Source organism: Pristiophorus japonicus, chromosome 12 (genome assembly GCF_044704955.1).
Source record: "Pristiophorus japonicus isolate sPriJap1 chromosome 12, sPriJap1.hap1, whole genome shotgun sequence".
In the NCBI taxonomy this organism is placed as follows: Eukaryota; Metazoa; Chordata; class Chondrichthyes; family Pristiophoridae; genus Pristiophorus; species Pristiophorus japonicus.
Window position 1 is genome coordinate 183,783,210 of NC_091988.1, and position 20,477 is coordinate 183,803,686.

Sequence of the window (20,477 nt, forward strand, 5' to 3'; positions counted from 1 at the left end):
ATAAAATCTCTTGCGGTTTCTTTGAAAAAAAGCTCAGACAGATGCATAAAAGGATGGACGGCACAATTTGGGACCATTTCTGGACCATTCATGGCCAGCCCTCCCACGTGCTCCTGGCACTCGGGTCCCGCGCTACATGACTGACAGCTCGAAGCAGCCAATCGGGTTTGAACACATCTGCAGCACGCCCCGCCCAGCATTAAAACCCTTTCAAAAACACGTTTCAAAAATTAATTCAGACGAGGAACAACATTCCGGCATCGATGATATATTGAACATTGAAATATTGAACAATATTGATTGATGTTATCAGTCTTCTCCCACCTGTGTGGAATAGAGGGGGAGGTGGTTCAGTTCTGTCGCCTCTTAATCAAAAGTCAGAGCTTTCCGTCACACATCTTTACCAATTAAATCTGTTTGAAAGCAAATATCTAAAGGAACTGGCTGCATTGCAGCTGAAAATATGGAGATTTGTAAAATGTGATTGTCCCCTGTAAGTGAGATGGAATGGTCCGCTGACCCGGAAGCGGATGTGCACATGGGGTTGCCCTCCCTCCGGCTGGGTGACGACCTGAGACAGACACGGTGACAATGGGAGCTACAGGTAATGGGAGGCTGAGGGAGGGAGCAGCCTGCCGGTATCCGCGCCCCCGGCCAGGCCAGGCCCCGGGCCCGGGGCCTGGCCTGGCCGGCGGACGAGCGAGCCGTAAGGCGGAGCCCAGTGCGGACGTGGCTCCCTCCCGAGTCACTGCTCCAGCCTCCCTGGCGCTTCCCCCCTGGAGCTGGGGGCGGGCCAACGGGGCCCGGGGCCCGCTCTAAACTCGGACCCTGCTTCTTTGTGTCGTGCAGATTGCGGGCAGAGGTCGGACCTTCACCTCACCTCCCCTCCCATCCCCTCCTCTCACCTCCCCTCCCATCCCCTCCTCTCACCTCCCCTCCCATCCCCTCCTCTCACCTCCCCTCCCATCCCCTCCTCTCACCTCCCCTCCCATCCCCTCCTCTCACCTCCCCTCCCATCCCCTCCTCTCACCTCCCCTCCCATCCCCTCCTCTCACCTCCCCTCCCATCCCCTCCTCTCACCTCCCCTCCCATCCCCTCCTCTCACCTCTCCTCCCATCCCCTCCTCTCACCTCCCCTCCCATCCCCTCCTCTCACCTCCCCTCCCATCCCCTCCTCTCACCTCCCCTCCTCTCACCTCCCCTCCCATCCCCTCCTCTCACCTCCCCTCCCATCCCCTCCTCTCACCTCCCCTCCCATCCCCTCCTCTCACCTCCCCTCCCATCCCCTCCTCTCACCTCCCCTCCCATCCCCTCCTCTCACCTCCCCTCCCATCCCCTCCTCTCACCTCCCCTCCCATCCCCTCCTCTCACCTCCCCTCCCATCCCCTCCTCTCACCTCCCCTCCCATCCCCTCCTCTCACCTCCCCTCCCATCCCCTCCTCTCACCTCCCCTCCCATCCCCTCCTCTCACCTCCCCTCCCATCCCCTCCTCTCACCTCCCCTCCCATCCCCTCCTCTCACCTCCCCTCCCATCCCCTCCTCTCACCTCCCCTCCCATCCCCTCCTCTCACCTCCCCTCCCATCCCCTCCTCTCACCTCTCCTCCCATCCCCTCCTCTCACCTCCCCTCCCATCCCCTCCTCTCACCTCCCCTCCCATCCCCTCCTCTCACCTCCTCTCACCTCCCCTCCCATCCCCTCCCCTCACCTCCCCTCCCCTCCCATCCCCTCCCCTCCCATCCCCTCCTCTCTCCTCACCTCCACCACTCCCCTCACCTCCACCACTCCCCTCCTAAACTCGCCCAGCTACAAACAGATAAAAGCAGCAGGTGCTGCTGCTGCCACCCCATTCAACACCCACACCCCCAGGTTATAATGGCGAGCTTGTTGGCAATTCTGGTGCACGGTGATTGACCTCTTCCGCTCTGCCCTCTTCAGTTGTGAGGAGCACACGTGTTTGTGTGTCTTTCACCTTTTGAGGTTATCCACACAGTCGCCTTAGTTCCTGAGCACCCCCGCCCCCCCCCCCCCCCCCACTTCTGATCATACAGCACTTTACCAACTTCTCTCATCCTTACCGCACCACTGTGGGAGGACTTTCACCACAGGGACTGCAGTGGTTTAAGAAGGTGGCTCTCCACCACCTTCTCGAGGGCAATTGGGGATGGGCAATAAATGTTGGCCTTGCCACCAATGCCCACATCCCAGACTGAATTGGAAAAAAAGCCCTCACCAGTCTCATTCCCTCCGAGCTCCACCAGCTGTTCCATTTGCCTTTTTCCAGTGCAGCCCCTGACTATTCAGCTATTTTCTTAGTCCAATGTTTACCAACCTCATTGACTCTTCTCTCTTGGGTACTGTTTCCTCTCGTGCCCTTTGCAAACTGTAATTACTCAGCTCTCTAAGCCTCCCATTGATTCCTCAATCTTCTAACTACCTCCCTCATTTCTAACCACCTGGAATGTGTTGTCTCTACCCAATTCCATGTCTAACTCTCCCACACCTCTGTTAAAATCTATTTATTGTCCTGCTTACAGTACTAAAACTATGCCGGTCAAAGCCACCAATATTCTGTGTCACTGTGACTGAGGCATTAACTTCCCTCCTCTCTTGGTTTTTGACATGGTCGAGCACATTATCCTTCACCACTGACTCGCCTCCATGGTCTAGCTGTTGCAACATAGCCAACATATAAGTAATGCCTTTTTCTCTTCCCCCATACTAGGTGTGTGCAACAAAGTTCTAAACCTCAGCCACCTTCTATTTCCCATTTGTATGTTGTGTGTCATTGACATTATCTATAACTATACTGATAATTCCTGATTTCATCCTTCCACCACAGTTGTGCTGACTTAACTGTTTGTCTGACATCAAGTCCTAGTTGAGCCAGAACTTTTTGCCACTCGATGCTGGCAATACCACAGCTAGAAATTATACACTTCAGTTTTTGATTCTAATCCGACTCAACCTGGGGAAGTCCAGAACCAGGGGACACAGTCTAAGGATAAGGGGGAAGCCATTTAGGACCGAGATGAGGAGGAATTTCTTCACCCAGAGAGTGGTGAACCTGTGGAATTCTCTACTACAGAAAGTTGTTGAGGCCAATTCACTAAATATATTCAAAAAGGAGTTAGATGAAGTCCTTACTACTAGGGGAATCAAGGGGTATGGTGAGAAAGCAGGAATGGGGTACTGAAGTTGCATGTTCAGCCATGAACTCATTGAATGGCAGTGCAGGCTAGAAGGGCCGAATGGCCTACTCCTGCACCTATTTTCTATGTTTCTATGGTGGCACACAACCTCTGCCCTGTTGGATCTTGAATTGAGCTTCAAACCTCATTAGTCTACAACCAAAGCCACCTGTTTCCACAATCTGGCGTGTCTGGTTCTAACCCTATCTCTTTCACTGTTGCTGAAATCCTTGTTTGTGCCTTTGTCACCTCCTGGCTTCAGCTTACCCACAATCTCCTCACCAATATCTCAAGCATCACCTGATTTATAAACCCCTTCTCATTTTGCACTCTGTCACTCATCCAATCCTACACAAATACTCACCTATCACTCCTGTCTTTGCCAATCTCCATCGGCTCCCTGTCTTGGAAATCCTCATTGTGTATATGGCCTTAGTTTACAGTATCTCTCTAATGCCTTGTGACTGTATATCCCTGCTCACACCTTCAAACTCTGGTCTACTGTGTTTTCTCTCCTCTCCTTCAGCCCATTAGTGGCAGAGCCTTTAACCATATTACCTCCACACACTGGAACTCTCTCCCTAAATCCTTTCACCTCACCATAACTCTTTCCAACTTCCACAGCCTCTTTAAAACTTAACTGTTCAATCGTGCCTTCTGCCAACTGCCCTAATTTCCTTTTACTTGAGTTTGACCTCCAGTCTTGGGATTTTTTTTTGCTTTGTTAAAGATGCCAGAAAAATATAAATTACTTCCAGGAGACACACTGTATATGCTACGGTGTCAGACATTTTAACACACACTGTTGCCTTGTATCGTGTTTTTCTCCAAGAAGAATATGCAGCGTTGCAGTTAATAATGGAATGATGTGGATCGCTGATCTCATCTGTGCTGTAACTTTATATCACTAATGCAAAACCTAAAATGTAGCAAAAAGTTTGTTACAGCAAGTGTACTGTCTATGAAATACTGAAATACTTCCAATTCTGTAGTGCATTTCACATCAAAATGTCTCAATGCTTCACAGCAGATATCACTTTTGAAAGTGCATTGAGGCACAATTATGTAAACCTGGCATTTATTCTGTGCTAGCAACACCCCATCGATGGTCATGAGGTGAATAACCAGTCCATTTGTATGTGGTATTAATTTGATGGAGGCATATTGGCCAGAATACTAGGAAAACTCTTTGAATAGTGTAATGGGATGTTTTAACTTCTACCAGAACTAGCAGGCAAGGAGTCAGTTAAAAGATTAGTAGCTTTGACAATGCGGTGCGCCCTCCACTGCGCTAAAGTGTCAGCTTAGTTCAGTGTTTTCAATCTTTACTGTGTGGGAGATCCCCTGCATTTTGAGTCACTGAATTTCCAAAGGACAGCATCAGCTACCTAAAGGAAAACCGTGCTGTAGTTGCAGGAAATATTTTTGTGTATAGTTACAGAAATAGCATCCTGGTAAATCATCAAACGTATTTTTTTTTAAGTGAATACTTGAGACATTGTCCACAGAACAGAAATCTGTAGAATTTGCAATCATGCTATCCTTGTAGACAGCTATTTAAAAACCTACTGCTTAGATTATGAATTCAGGCTCCATTGTGGGGCTCGCACTGGTAAAAATCCTGGAATCTCCTGTAATAAAAATGGAAATTGACAGTCAAAATAACCAGTAGCCATAATGCATAATGTATGTTGTAGATTAGATAAATAGATGGAGTAGTGTTTTTGTTTAAAACAAAATACAGGCATTTTCTTCTGGTTTGGTCCTATGCAGCTAGAAGTTTTGAGTTCAGTGCAAGCTGGGAATGTGCTTTGAGCAATCCTTGAAGAATGTTATCTCTATTAAATGCGTTAAAGGGAAATTGTCTGACAGAGAAGCATAAAATACATATACTCATGCCTTCTGTCTCTACCCCCCCACCCCCCTATGTATGCACACAATAAAACTGAATTTACATCAAAAGCTATACTGTATTACAGAACTGTACTGAGGAATTAAATAGTCTGTTTCCTTTCCTTAAATACACACACACTTTTTAATAGGAGAGCTTGCGCTGCATCATTACACAGCCTGTAGATGTATATATTTACAAACCATGCTGGATAAACCTATGTTTACCTAAAAGAGTACTGCATTGCATGGTAGGAACATCATTGAGATATACTGGCCCTTGCCAGTTCTACAGCAGTAGTTGCGATTTATATTTCATTTTTTTATTTTTTGTACCAGGAAACATTCAGATTTGGGTAACTTATTTGATAAGCATGTGTACATGCAAAATATAATATTGAATAAGCAGATGATATTGTATGATGGTGTGGAACACAGAAGTCATTATACACGTAACAATAGCTGATGAATAGCAGTGTGTGGCCCATGTCTAACTGAATATACCTAACCTCACAGAAATGTGACTAGAACTATAAGGGTTGTTAATTTTGCTGTCAGTTAAATGCAGTGCACTGCCCGAAAGGGTGGTGGAAGCAGATTCAATAATAACTCCAAAAGGGAGTTAGATAAATACTTGAAAAGGGAAACATTGCAGTGCTATGGGGAAAGGGAGGGAGGAAAGTGGGACTAATTGGATAGCTCCTTCTGTGCTGTAAGATTCTACGTAGCAACAAATGTTCAGATCCGATTTATCTTGATTTAATTTTAAGATTATACTACCCGATGTGAAGTCCCTCTTCAGATTTTTCTAATTCCCATAAACTAATTACTTAGAATTCCATTAAAATTACAACATGCAACGGGCCATTCTGCCCAATCAGTCTGTGTTGGTGATCATGCTCCACACAAGCAGTAGACACAATACCGTGTTTCTAAGGGCCCAATTTTGGCCATGACTTGCTCCAATCTTTTTGGAGTAAGTTGCTTTTTTTGCCGTAAGTTTAAAAAACGCCATCTTCCCCAATAAACTTGCTCCAGAGTAATTCAGTTAGGTACGATTTTTATTTTAGTTGAGTTTTTTTTTCAAAAGGGGGCGTTCCCAGCCACTTATGCCAATTTTGGCCATTTATGCCACTTTGGCCAGCTAAAACTTACTCCAAATCGACTTAGATCAGTGTATGTGGCCAGCTCTGAAAAACATTGCGGGCAGTTAAGAATTCGCCGCAGGTTAGAATATTTAAAGCACCAACCCTTACAAAGCACTAAACAGAACACAAAAATAAGCATTCAATAACAAATAAAAAATACAAGGAAGCTGAGGACCTGCAGCAAGACTTACAAAGCTCTAAACAAAGGCCAAAAAGTAATAAGCAATCAATCAATAACACAATAAGACTCAAGTCCAACCTCGGCTCGGGAAGTCAGCCAGCCGGCCGGTGCGGGAGGCCACTCGGCCGGGAATAAGGGCTGCGAGCATCAGGTCCTGCTCACAGCCCGCAGGACACGCTGGGAGGGTGAGGAGCATGTGTGCAGACTCCACTGCGCATGCGCGCAGCTGCCGGCAATGTTTTCTGCATTGGGCTGTTGCTCTGCGCTCCCCCCCCCCCTCCCCTCTGCACTATGTACGCTAGGACACGGGAGACTCGGCAGAGCAGGCAGGATGGGGTCACTTTTTTTTCGGCGCCATTTCCAGTGCGCAAAGTTGGCACATTTAGGGTAAGTGCGCCGAAAAAAGGGGTTGGGGAAAATTGGGCCCATTATCCCTTTCCTTTAACCACCGAACTAACCTATTCTTAAATGTTGACATATTCTCTGCTTCAATCACTAACTCCAGCAGTGAATCGCTGACTCCAAATGTTGTATGTGTACTGTATTTTGTATTAGAATTGTCTGAGTGTCAGCTTGGCCAATTTGGTAGCTCTCTGACCTCTGAAATACAAGGTTGGGAGGGTCATGGCCCATTTTTGCCTAAGATATAACCTAGACTGACACTTCAGTGCAGTATTGAGGGACTGCTGCATTGCTCAAAATGCATCTTTTGGATGAGATATTCGCGCCATCACCCAAGACTGCCTATTTAACCTCCGTAACGTCGCCCTGACTCTGCCCCTGCCTCAGCTCAACTGCTGAAACCCTCATCCATGCTTTTGTTATGTCTAGACTTGACACTCCTGGCCAGCCTCCCAATCTTGCACCCTCCATAATCCTAACCTCATCCAAAACACTGCTGCCCATGTCCTAACTCGCACCAAGTCCCGCTCACCATCATCCCTGTGCTCGCTGACCTATATTGACTCCCAGTTAAGTAACGCCTCAATTTTAAAATTCTCATCCTTGTTTTCAGATCCCTCCATGGCTTCACCCCACCCATTCTCTGTAACCTCCTCCAGTCCTACAACCCTAGGAATTATTTACAGTCCTCCAATTCTGGCCTCTTGCATATTCCTGATTTTAATTGCTCTACCATTTGGTGGTCGTGCCTTCAGCTGCCAAGGCCCTAAACTCTGGAATTCCCTTCCTAAATCTCTCCGCCTCTTTACCCCCCTCTTTTCTCCTTTAAGATGTTCCTTAAAACCGATCGACATCTGCCCTAATATCCCCTTGTGTGGCTCAGTGTCAAATTTTATTTGATAACACTCCTGTGAAGCACCTTGTGCCGTTTTACTACATTAAAGGCGCTATATAAATACTTGTTGCGATATGAAACTGAGGCTCTGCCTGCCTTGATAAAAGACCCAGTGGCATTGTTTCAAACAGTAAGTAGTCCATCCAGTGTTTTGGCCAACATTGTTCCCTCAACTATCGCCGCCAAAAACATCTTACCTGCTGAGTCTTTACAACATTCCCTGTTTTTTTTCACAAAATTATATGGCCAGGCATTAAATTGCTTTTTGTGTGACCTTGCGACAACAATACCGATTTCAAATGTAATTTATTGGTTGTAAGCTCCTTTGTAATGTCCTTGAGGCCATGATAGGGCACTATATACATGCACATTCTTTCTTTACCCAGAGCTGATCAAATACATTTACGGCAAATAATTGCCAAGGAAAGTGGCTTTGAACATTCACATTTCACAATCCTACTGATAAAACCGGCAGATTTAAACTGATGTATACTAGTGGCTATAGGTGTCTCACTACCGTTGGTAACTGAGATCACAAATCCAGTATCTCATACATTCAAATGCATTGGCTTTAAGTGTGATCCTTCCTGACTTCACAATGAAAACTCTGGTGCATGGGTGTCTTTAAGCCCTCTGTATTTGATATGCTCCAATCATGATATCAGTCACTCAGCACTGTAGTGTAGAAGAGTTTGACAGTGTCTTTCTGGATTGTAGCTAAAACCTGTTCCTGGGACTTAACTTCCGTTTGTGTCCAGATGCTTTTACTTGTTGGTCCATGAGGTTTTTTTTCTAAATTCTGTTGCTGTACAGATACAGTCAGTGGTACAAGAGATTTTGAATTTAGCTTCCGATCAATAAGTTGAGGATTTGACGCTTATGACTGCAAATCACCTGTTTAGTTTCACCATATCTTCATTCAGCCCCTATTGTAGACAGAGCAGTGAGCAGAGTGTGATATCTTCAGTGTCATCATGGGGAGTGATGCACTTTTGTCTTCACTTTGTGCTTTTTCACTGCTATTATTTGTGGTGAGGTCTGTGAGTCAGACAACTCCACAGCCCTGGATATATCCTTACAATGTGCTGTTTTATTTATGTTGAACTGATAAATGTATATCCCAGAGTTAATAAACTTTGTAAACTTAGTACATGCATGTGTAATTGCTCTCATACCTGATACTAAACTGTATTTTTCCTCTTGTGTTTCAGGTTCAGGCACTCTGTTCACCTTGGCTCTGCTGGCCATTACTCAGGCCATCACTCTTAAGCACTATTTGACAAATTCTGACGTTGAACGATTAACACAAACTTTACAACAGCCTTTTTCTAATTTGGAGAATGCCTACTACACCATAGTAGGCTTGCAAAAGCTAGGGGATCAAGTACCAGATGAACAAGTAAGCAATTATGTCAAGAGAATGTATAACCCAACTAGATTTCACCAATACAAATCATGATACGGATTTCTGTCCAATACAAGATTCTCAAACTTGGGGTACTCCTTCCCTCAATGAAAACATTCCGTGACCCCTACCCAGTTATTTAAGAAAACAAAAGAAGTAAAAGTACTACACTTACAGACTTCTCTTGCCACTCTTCCATTGTCATCTCCTGGAATCCCCCAAGGATTCACCCTCTGTCCTTTATCTACATACTTGGTTACATCATCTGCAGACACGGAATCAGTTTCCACATATAAGCTGATTACACCCAGCTGTACCTCTTGAGGACCTCTATCAATCACTGCCTCTGTACTGTGGGACTGCTTGTCTGACATCCAGTCTTGCTATTCTCGTTTATGCATGTGTTTACTCGCCCCTTTGCCTTTATTTTTTGTTGATACATATTTTCTAATTCCATTGAACATACATTTTGCGCATGTTACCTATAGAGTGGATAAAATTAAAACATTGGTGCTGTGGCATGATGCTTTGGAACATCAACATTACGTGCCATGGAATGGTGGATTTGTGATGCCCTATGTGCTGATTTTCCATTCGTAGATTGAGGATCATGGGCATGCATTGAACATAATGGTTGGTGACCTGGTGGGATCAAGAACTAATTGGTCAAGCAAGTCTGGGGTGTACATTGTAGGAATTAGATGGGTATTCTGGAGTTAGCCAGCTTCTATAGATATGTAAAGAGAGAAAAAGGTTAGTAAAGACAAACGTAGGTCCCCTGCAGTCAGAATTAGGGGAAGTCATAACTGGGAACAAAGAAATGGCAGACCAATTGAACAAGTACTTTGGTTCAGTATTCACTAAGGAGGACACAAACAACCTTCCGGATATAAAAGGGGTCAGAGGGTCTAGTAAGAAAGAGGAACTGAGGGAAATCCTTATTAGTCGGGAAATTGATGGGATTGAAGGCCGATAAATCCCCAGGGCCTGATGGTCTGCATCCCAGAGTACTTAAGGAGGTGGCCTTGGAAATAGCGGATGCATTGACAGTCATTTTCCAACATTCCATAGACTCTGGATCAGTTCCTATGGAGTGGAGGGTAGCCAATGTAACCCCACTTTTTAAAAAAGGAGGGAGAGAGAAAACAGGGAATTATAGACCGGTCAGCCTGACATCGGTAGTGGGTAAAATGATGGAATCAATTATTAAGGATGTCATAGCAGCGCATTTGGAAAGAGGTGACATGATAGGTCCAAGTCAGCATGGATTTGTGAAAGGGAAATCATGCTTGACAAATCTTCTGGAATTTTTTGAGGATGTTTCCAGTAGAGTGGACAAGGGAGAACCAGTTGATGTGGTGTATTTGGACTTTCAGAAGGTTTTCGACAAGGACCCGCACAAGAGATTAATGTGCAAAGTTAAAGCACATGGGATTGGGGGTAGTGTGCTGACGTGGATTGAGAACTGGTTGGCAGACAGGAAGCAAAGAGTAGGAGTAAATGGGTACTTTTCAGAATGGCAGACAGTGACTAGTGGGATACCGCAAGGTTCTGTGCTGGGGCCCCAGCTGTTTACATTGTACATTAATGAATTAGACGAGGGGATTAAATGTAGTATCTCCAAGTTTGCAATGACACTAAGTTGGGTGGCAGTGTGAGCTGCTATGAGGCTGCAGAGTGACTTGGATAGGTTAGGTGAGTGGACAAATGCATGGCAGATGAAGTATAATGTGGATAAATGTGAGGTTATCCACTTTGGTGGTAAAAACAGAGAGACAGACTATTATCTGAATGGTGACAGATTAGGAAAAGGGGAGGTGCAACGAGACTTGGGTGTCATAGTACATCAGTCACTGAAGGTTGGCATGCAGGTACAGCAGGCGGTTAAGAAAGCAAATGGCATGTTGGCCTTCATAGCGAGGGGATTTGAGTACAGGGGCAGGGAGGTGTTACTACAGTTGTACAGAGCCTTGGTGAGGCCACACCTGGAGTATTGTGTACAGTTTTGGTCTCCTAACTTGAGGAAGGACATTCTTGTTATTGAGGGAGTGTAGTGAAGGTTCACCAGACTGATTCCTGGGATGGTGGGACTGACATATCAAGAAAGACTGGATCAACTGGGCTTGTATTCACTGGAGTTCAGAAGAATGAGATGGGATCTCATAGAAACGTTTAAAATTCTGATGGGTTTAGACAGGTTAGATGCAGGAAGAATGTTCCCAATGTTGGGGAAGTCCAGAACCAGGGGGTCACAGTCTAAGGATAAGGGGTAAGCCATTTAGGACCGAGATGAGAAGAAACGTCTTCACCCAGAGAGTGGTGAGCCTGTGGAATTCTCTACCACAGAAAGTTGTTGAGGCCAATTCACTAAATATATTCAAAAAGGAGTTAGATGTAGTCCTTACTACTAGGGGGATCAAGGGATATGGTGAAAAAGCAGGAATGGGATACTGAAGTTGCATGTTCAGCCATGAACTCATTGAATGACGGTGCAGGCTCTAAGGGCTGAATGGCCTACTCCTGCACCTATTTTCTATGTTTCTAGAACTTAGCGATTGTCCACTGATTCCAAGGGAATATGCAAATTGTGCATCATTGCTGCTCCTGATGTCAGTGATGTGCATCTTCTCGAACATCTATAAAGAAATGGAGAAAATAAAATATTTTCTTTATTAATTCTGGGGATATGGGTGCCGCTAGCAAGGCCAGCATTTATCATCCACTCCCAAGCTGCCCTTGAGTAGGTGGAGGTGAGCCACTTTCTTGAACCATTGTAGTGCATGTGGTGAAGGTACTCCCACAGTAATGTTGGTTAGAGAGTTTCTGCATTTTGACCCAGTGACCATGAAGAAATGTCCAAGTTGGGGTGATGTGTAGCTTGGAGGTGATGGTGCTCCCATGTACCTGTTGGCCTTGTCCTTCCAGGTGGTGGAGGTCATGGGTTTATAGTCAAAAAGGTGGATAGCCAACCTGAGTTACATAACAAGCAATTATTGGCAGCACCTGGAATTGATGGTTGAATTGGCAATTTTGCACTAAAATAGGGAGTTATGAATTTTCAGTCAGGTGAGGGGCCTAGTTCTGGTATTGCCCACAAGTTTAAACATCTCTACATCTACCCGATCAAACCCTTTGACAAATGAAGACAATCCCTCAGTCTTCTCCTTTCTAAAGAAAAGAACCCCAGCCTGTTCAATCTGTTATGATAGGTATAACCTCTCAGGTTTCATCATTCTGGTAAATATTTTTTGCGCCTTCTTCAAGGCCTCGATGTACTTTTTCAAATATGGAGACCAGAACTGTTCACGTGTGGTCGAACCAAGCTTCCATACAAGTTTAACATAACGTCTTTGATTTTCAATTCTAACCCTCTAGAAATGAATCCCACGTGTTCTGCCAGTGCTGTTTTGAGGGATTTATCTATGTCTGCCTTTTTAATAATTTATTTTTGTTTTCCGATCAATGTCTCTAAAGGTTAATATTGAGAGTTAACCAGACATCCAATTCACAGAATCATATACCGTAACAATTTTAGAACACCATGACTAGATTCAGTTTCATTCCACTTTTAAAAACATATGAGTAGTTAATATGCTCTGTTGATACTTAAAATAAAATGACTTATGCCTAGTAATAAAAGGTTTTTCTGAATCTGTACTTTCCAAACAGGCTGCTTGTAACTTTTTGAAATCGCAAGTGGACTCAAGAAGTGTTGATTCCCTTTTTTATGCTGCTGAAGCAAGTCAAGCTCTATCTAATTGTGGTGTAAGTAATGCAGCAAATACCTTTATGATGAGGTGATTTATTTTAGTATGAAATATGTGTGAAAAGTAATTTCTCTGCGATTCAGTCAGCTTTCTAAATTATCTACAAATTGCAATATTAGTTGCTGTAGTGAAATGAAGATAAGTCTGAGTTTGCAGTGGGGTAGTTCACTCTACTGATGGGCCTGTGTGAAAGCACCAAAGAAGTAGTAGCGCAGGAAAAACTGGTGTAAACTATTCTGCCATTGCACCATTATTCAGTGACGTGTTGTAAGCAACGGCTAAGACTGATACTGGTTTGCCTGTCTGAATATTAGTACCAGGGAGCTATAATAGTATGGAACTGGAGGTTTCATGCCAGTTTTTTAAACTAATAATTAAGACAATGCCGCTTACACTACGAACTTTACATTGAGAGGCCTCCATATTCTATCCATAGTCGTGGAAAGTTAGTAAAGCAGGGTTTACAGTCCATAATGGACTATTTCCAAATGGTGATGGTGTAAAGGATGTCACTGTATTAGTAATATTCTTCATGCCTGGGACACCACTCCAGATGCACAACACTATTTTTATGTTGGAATGCAGCCTATTAGTGTCAGCTGTGGTTCAGTGGGTAGCACACTCGCCTCTGAGTCAGAAGGTTGTGGGTTCAAGTCCCACTCCAAGGATTTGAGCATAAGAAAATCTAGGCTGACACTCGAGTGCAGTGCCGAGGAAGCACTACACTGCTCTCTTTTGAATGAGATGTTAAACCGAGGCCCCCTCTTCCTCCTCACGTGGACATAAAAGATCCCATGGCACTATTTCAAAAAAGAGCAGGGGAGTTATCCCCGGTCTCCTGGCCAATATTTATTCCTCAATCAATGTAACAAAAAAATTCGATTTTCTGGTCATTATTACATTGCTGTTTGTGGGAGCTTGCTTGTGCGCAAATTGGCTGCCGCATTTCCTACATTACAAGAGTGACTACACTCCAAAAGTACTTCATTGGTTGTAAAGCGCTTTGAGACGTCCAGTGGTCGTGAAAGGCGCTACATAAATCCAAGTCTTTATTACCCAAGATTATAGTCCTTTTATTCCATAAATGTATGCCTCTTTCCTGCTGAAACATGGAGAAGTGATGTTGTCCACAGTAGTCTGACAAATGGAAGAGAGTGTAACCTTGAATGACTGAAACAAGTGAGAGGTAATAAGCAGATACCTAATTTTTTCTTCAAAATTCATTCACAGCTTACAGTCAGCAATGAAACCCGAGATCTTTTGTTAGCAGCAGTGAGCGACGATTCTTCAATTACCCAGATTTACCATGCAGTCGGAGCTTTGAGTAATCTTGGCCTTCCTCTGGCATCTCGGGAAGTTCTCCGAGCCCTTGCTGCTCACATCTCTAAAGATGATGGCTCCTTGGGGTATGTCATGCTTTGTATTTCTGTTACTGGTGAACGTTAGAAATTTAAGGCAGTCTGTTCATCTGGAAAATTTATATAAATCAGTGCTTTTACAAGTCAATTGTAGATAATTACATAAATTCTTATGTGAACAAGAGTGTGCAAGTTTATAACTACCTTGCAAATAAACTACATATATATGTGTGTTTTTAAATTCTTTTAATAATTATCATGGAATCATACAGCACAGAAGGAGGCTATTCGGCCTATTTTTCCTCTGCTGGCTCTTTGGAAGAGCTCTTCAATTAGTCCCACTCCCTTGGTCTTTCCCCATAAACCTGCAAAATTTTCCTTTTCAAGTATTTATCCAATTCCCTTTTGAAAGTTACTATTGAATCTGCTTCCACCACCCTTTCAGGCGGTGAATTCCAGATAATAATTCGCTGAATAAAAAAGAATCCCTTCAACTCTCCTCTGGTTCTTTTGCCAATTATCTTAAATCTGTGCCCTCTGGTTACCGACCCTCCTGCCATCTTGTTACTCTCTGTACCAAAGATGTAACAAATTTTAACATCTATAGCAATTTTTTCAAATTCCCTCTAGTTTGGGGTGGGGAATCTTAATGGCTGCATTGACTATCTGTCATATCTGGGCACTGACTTGTCATAGTAACTTGATACAAGTATTTAACCATGTTTCATAGTGCATCTTTCTCTTAATGTTTGATAATGGTTGAATTTGGACATGTATGTAGAATCATAAAATAGTATGGTTGATTTCGTCATCAGGCTAGCTGGAAGCCAAACCTGTAAGATTTGTGGGCCTACATACAGACTTGGGATCTAAATAATGCTTGGACAATTTCAGACATTTAGATGAATGCACTAACAGCCCAAAAATGTTCATCAGTTGATAGTCCAAAATCATATCACCAAGATCTGTTACTATTAGCAGCTTGAGATAAATGCAAATAAATAAGAATACATGGATTGAAATGTTATATGTGGTCCCAAGACATGGCACCTGTGTGATCCATAAAGACAAAAGTTGGGACACTCCTGTGGTCGGGAATACTGTTCTGAGGCTGCTGGGGCAGAGAGGAGGGATTGTGCTTTACTCTGCTTCCAAACTAACAGTACCACACTGAGACTGAATTCAAAAAGTAGGAAAGTATTCCCCCCTTCTGAACTGTACAAATGAAGTTATTTGAGAATGATGAAAAAATAATCTTGTCCAAATAGATACAGGTTGAACCTCTCTTATCCTCTGTGCCTTAATGTGAGGAGTATTCAGAATAAGGTGGATGAATTAACTGCGCAGATAGCAGTTAACGGATACGATGTGATTGGCATCACGGAGTCATGGCTCCAGGGTGACCAAGGCTGGGAATTCAACATCCAAGGGTATTCAGCATTTAGGAAGGATAGACAGAAAGGAAAAGGAGACGGGGTGGCGTTGCTGGTTAAAGAGGAAATCAATGCAATTGTAAGGAAGGGCATTAGCCTGGATGATGTGGAATCGGTATGGGCGGAGCTGTGGAATTCCAAAGGGCAGAAAACGCTAGTGGGAATTGTGTATAGACCACCAAATAGTAGTAGTGAGGTTGGGGACAGCATCAAACAAGAAATAAGGGATGTGTGCAGTAATCATTGGCGACTTTAATCTACATATAGGTTGGGCTAACCAAACTGGTAGCAATGCGGTGGAGGAGGATTTCCTGGTTTTCTAGACCAATATGTCGAGGAACCAACCAGGAAGTTGGCCATCCTAGACTGGGTGATGTGTAATGAGAAGGGACTAATTAGCAATCTTGTTGTGCGAGGCCCTTTGGGGAAAAGTGACCATAATATTGTAGAATTCCTTATTAAGATGGAGAGTGACAAAGTTAATTCAGAAACTAGGGTCCTGAACTTAAGGAAAGATAACTTCGACGGTATGAGGTGTGAATTGGCTAGAATAGACTGGCAGAGGTTACTTAAAGGGTTGACGGCGGATACGCAATGGCAAACATTTAAAGATCACATGGATGAACTTCAGCAATTATATATCCCTGTCTGGAGTAAAAATAAAACTGGGAAGGTGGCTCAACCATGGCTAACAAGGGAAATTAAGGATAGTGTTAAAACCAAGGAAGAGGCATATAAATTGGCTAGAAAAAGCAACAAACCTGAGGACTGGGAGAAATTTAGAATTCAACAGAGGAGGACTAAGGGTTTAACTAAGAACGTGAAAATAGAGTATGAGAGGAAGCTTGCAGGGAACATAAAAACTGACTGCAAAAGCTTCTATAAATATGTGAAGAGAAAAAGGTTAGTAAAGAAAACGGACGTCCCTTGCAGTTGGATTCAGGTGAAATTATAATGGGGAACAAAGAAATGGCAGACCAATTGAACCAATACTTCGGTTCTGTCTTCACAAAGGAAGGTACAAATAACCTTCCAAATGTACGAGGGGACAGTGGGTCTAGTGAGAATGAGGAACTGAAAGATATCCTTATTGGGCGGGAAAATGTGTTAGGGAAATTGATGGGATTAAAGGCCGATAAATCCCCGGGTCCTGATAGTCTGCATCCCAGAGTACTTAAGGAAGTGGCCCTAGAAATAGTGGATGCATTGGTGATCATTTTCCAACAATCTATTGACTCTGGATCAGTTCCTATGGACTGGAGGGTAGCTAATGTAACGCCACTTTTTAAAAAAGGAGGGAGAGAGAAAGCGGGTAATTATAGACCGGTTAGTCTGACATCAGTAGTGGGGAAAATGTTGGAATCCATCATTAAGGATGAAATAACAGCGCATTTGGAAAGCAGTGACAAGATCGGATCGAGTCAGCATGGATTTATGAAAGGAAAATCATGCTTGACGTATCTTCTGGGATTTTTTGAGGATGTAACTAGTAGAGTGGACAAGGGAGAACCAGTGGATGTGGTGTATTTGGACTTTCAAAAGGCTTTTGACAAGGTCCCGCACAAGAGATTGGTGTACAAAATCAAAGCGCATGGTATAGGGGGTAATGTACTGACATGGATAGAGAACTGGTTGACAGACAGGAAGCAGAGAGTCGGGATAAACGGATCCTTTTCAGAATGGCAGGCAGTTACTAGTGGGGTGCCGTAGGGCTCAGTGCTTGGACCCCAGCTCTTTGCAATATACATTAACGATTTGGATGAAGGAATAGAGTGTAATATCTCCAAGTTTGCGGATGACACTAAACTGGGTGGCGGTGTGAGCTGTGAGGAGGACACTAAGAGGCTGCAGGGTGACTTGGACGGATTAGGTGAGTGGGCAAATACATGGCAGATGCAGTATAATGTGGATAAATGTGAGGTTATCCATTTTGGGGGCAAAAACACGAAGGCAGAATATTATCTGAATGGCGGCAGACTAGAAAAAGGGGAGGTGCAACGAGACCTGGGTGTCATGGTTCATCAGTCACTGAAAGTGGGCACGCAGGTACAGCAGGCGGTAAAGAAGGCAAATGGTATGTTGGCCTTCATAGCTGGGGGATTTGAATATAGGAGCAGGGAGGTCTTACTGCAGTTGTACAGGGCCTCACCTGGAATATTGTGTTCAGTTTTTGTTTTCCTAGTCTGAGGAAGGACGTTCTTGCTATTGAGGGAGTGCAGCGAAGGTTCACCAGACTGATTCCAGGGATGGCTGGTTTGTCCTATGAGGAGAAACTGGATCAACTGGGCCTTTATGCACTGGTGTTTAGAAGGATGAGGGGGGGATCTCATAGAAACATATAAGATTCTGACGGGACTGGACAGGTTAGATGCGGGAAGAATGTTCCCGATGTTGGGGAAGTCCAGAACCAGGGGACATTGTCTTAGGATAAGGGGTAGGCCATTTAGGACTGAGATGAGAAGAAACTTCTTCACTCAGAGTTATTGACCTATGGAATTCCCTGCTGCAGAGAGTTGTTGATGCCAGTTCATTGGATATATTCAAGAGGGAGTTAGATATAGCCCTTACAGTTAAGGGGATCAAGGGGTATGGAGAGAAAGCAGGAAAGGGGTACTGCAGGAATGACCAGCCATGATCTTATTGAATGGCGGTGCAGGCAAGAAGGGCCGCATGGCCTACTCCTGCACCTATTTTCTATGTTTCTATCCAGAACCCTTGGGACTTGGCCTGTTCTGGGAAGGGGATTTTTCCGGACGAGGGGTGGTCACGTTAAATTGGATGGTACAGGTTCTGAGCAGGGGGATATCGGGGCTGGCTGGCTTGGGGCTGGGAGTGCAGCAGAGAGATCATGGGGGGGGGGGGGGGGGGGGGGGGGGAAGGTGGCGGTGGATCGCGGGGTCAGGCCAGCGATTGCGGCAGCGAGGAAGGACTGCAATTTGTTCGTGTCGGAGTTCTGTTTATGCGCCACCCGGTGGCCGGGAATGGTTCTGGACGAGGGGTGGTTCTGGATAAGGGAGGTTCAACCTGTACTACAAATTCCATAAGGGATAGTTATTTGCAATCTCAAACTGAGTGTCCCAATAAAATTGTTGTAATCCCAGGCCTTTGCAACCTTTTGATATACAGTACTAGTGTGAGATTGCAGATTCATTGGGCCTGAAATCCCGGCCTCACCAGGTCCGTACGGAGTGTGTACGCACCCGGCAAGGCCCCGCAAAAGCTGGTTTTCGGCATGCGATGCACATGCACCAAAATCGTTTTCCCAATCTGTCAAGTTCTGGCTTGACAGATCGAACGCATCTCAGCAGCAAGGACATTTGCATGGGCAAGATTGCACTATTTGCCCATCTCTTGCCCAGCAAATGTCTTAAAACTCTTATGCCTAGTAAAAGCAGGCGCATAGCCGACTTTTACCAGCTTAAACATTTTAAAATACAAAAACATATAAAAATAATAAAATTTAAAACCACATTTTTCTGTTTAAAAAACCCCGCCCACTAAGGTAAGTTTATTTTAAATCCTAATTACAAAACTTTAAAAAAAAATCTGAAAAGTGGATATATTGTTTTCTAACACATTTATTAACTTTAATTTAAATTAATGTTAAATATGATTTTTCCAATTTTTATTTTGCGTGTTGGTGTTTGGTGGTGGTGGGGGGGGAGAAGTGTTTCTCATTCATAATGAGAACTCCTACTTACGGAGTTCCCATTATTATGAATGAGAATAGTTTACCTTGATTGGCTGTCCAGTGCCACGTGACTCCAGCTTCTCCCTGCTCATCTGCAAGACGTGAACACGCTCCGATGCGCAGGGAGAGGAAGCCTCTGACCGGGATCACTGGGGGGTGCAGCACCAAAAGGTAGCTGCAGATCTTTTTTACTATTTTCTGGCGAGCGCCCGCGGGAAGCCCAGCACCGGGATTTCAGGCACCTTAATTAGCGTAGTCTGATTATTTCTACTTTCTTTTTTCAGTACCTTGTGATATGGGATTGCAGAGTCATTAAATGGAGCCTCTTCTGGTCATTCTGACCCGCTTCAATGTACAGTAATAGTATGAGATTGCAGATACATAAATGGAAACTTGTGGTTATAATTGCCATGGTGAAAATTGAATTAAATTGATCTAAATTACAGTACAGATTGACTCTAATTAGCACTTCATGCATCTTTTGTATATACTCTTAAAATTAGACGGCCCTGATTGTGTTTTTCTTCTTTACAGAATTATCCATGCATTGTTTGCAGCTTCTTATCTATCTCAGCAAGCTGATCTGAGAAGCATTGCAGAGGAGATTGAGGTAAAAACTTTATTTTAGAGCTTTGCATGGGCGGATTGAAAAGAAAAACACACTATGCGAATGGAAAAGAAATGTAAAATTCTAAATTGTTAATCTGTAGATCAGATTTCAACACTAGACATTGGGGATACTAAAGTCAGTCACTTACGAGATTGCATTTTGGCTTTTGGAAAAGTTCTCTAGATTTGTTTAGCATAAAATATTCCTGCCTGCAGACTTCTCTACCCCAGAGGGCTGTGGATATCGAGTTGTTGAGTATATTCAAGGCTGAGGTGGATAGATTTTTGAACTCTCGGGGAATCAAGGGATATGGAGATCGGGCGGGCAAGTGGAGTTGGGATCGAAGATCAACCATGATCTTATTGATCATGCCTCCTACTGCTCCTAATTGTTATGCAGGATAAATAATGAAAACATGGTGACAAACAGTAGAGCAAAGATTGTTATAATACATGCACTAATTCCAATGCAATTATAAAAATGTATATTGTTTGTATGCATGAATGTGT

At 44.0% G+C, this 20,477-nt stretch overlaps 1 protein-coding gene across 2 annotated transcripts in view; it reads left to right on the top strand.

Moving 5' to 3' along the window:
- Window positions 1–502: 502 nt before the first annotated feature.
- The window catches only part of rpn2 (ribophorin II), a 65,817-nt gene continuing 45,842 nt past the window's right edge, over window positions 503–20,477 (top strand). For both annotated transcript variants that reach the window (XM_070896259.1, XM_070896261.1), the window contains exons 1-5: window positions 503–604; window positions 8,916–9,103; window positions 12,779–12,874; window positions 14,107–14,282; window positions 19,893–19,968. In XM_070896259.1, the coding sequence (XP_070752360.1) occupies window positions 592–604; window positions 8,916–9,103; window positions 12,779–12,874; window positions 14,107–14,282; window positions 19,893–19,968 (549 nt within the window). In that variant the 5' untranslated portion in view covers window positions 503–591. The remainder of the gene's footprint in view (window positions 605–8,915; window positions 9,104–12,778; window positions 12,875–14,106; window positions 14,283–19,892; window positions 19,969–20,477) is intronic.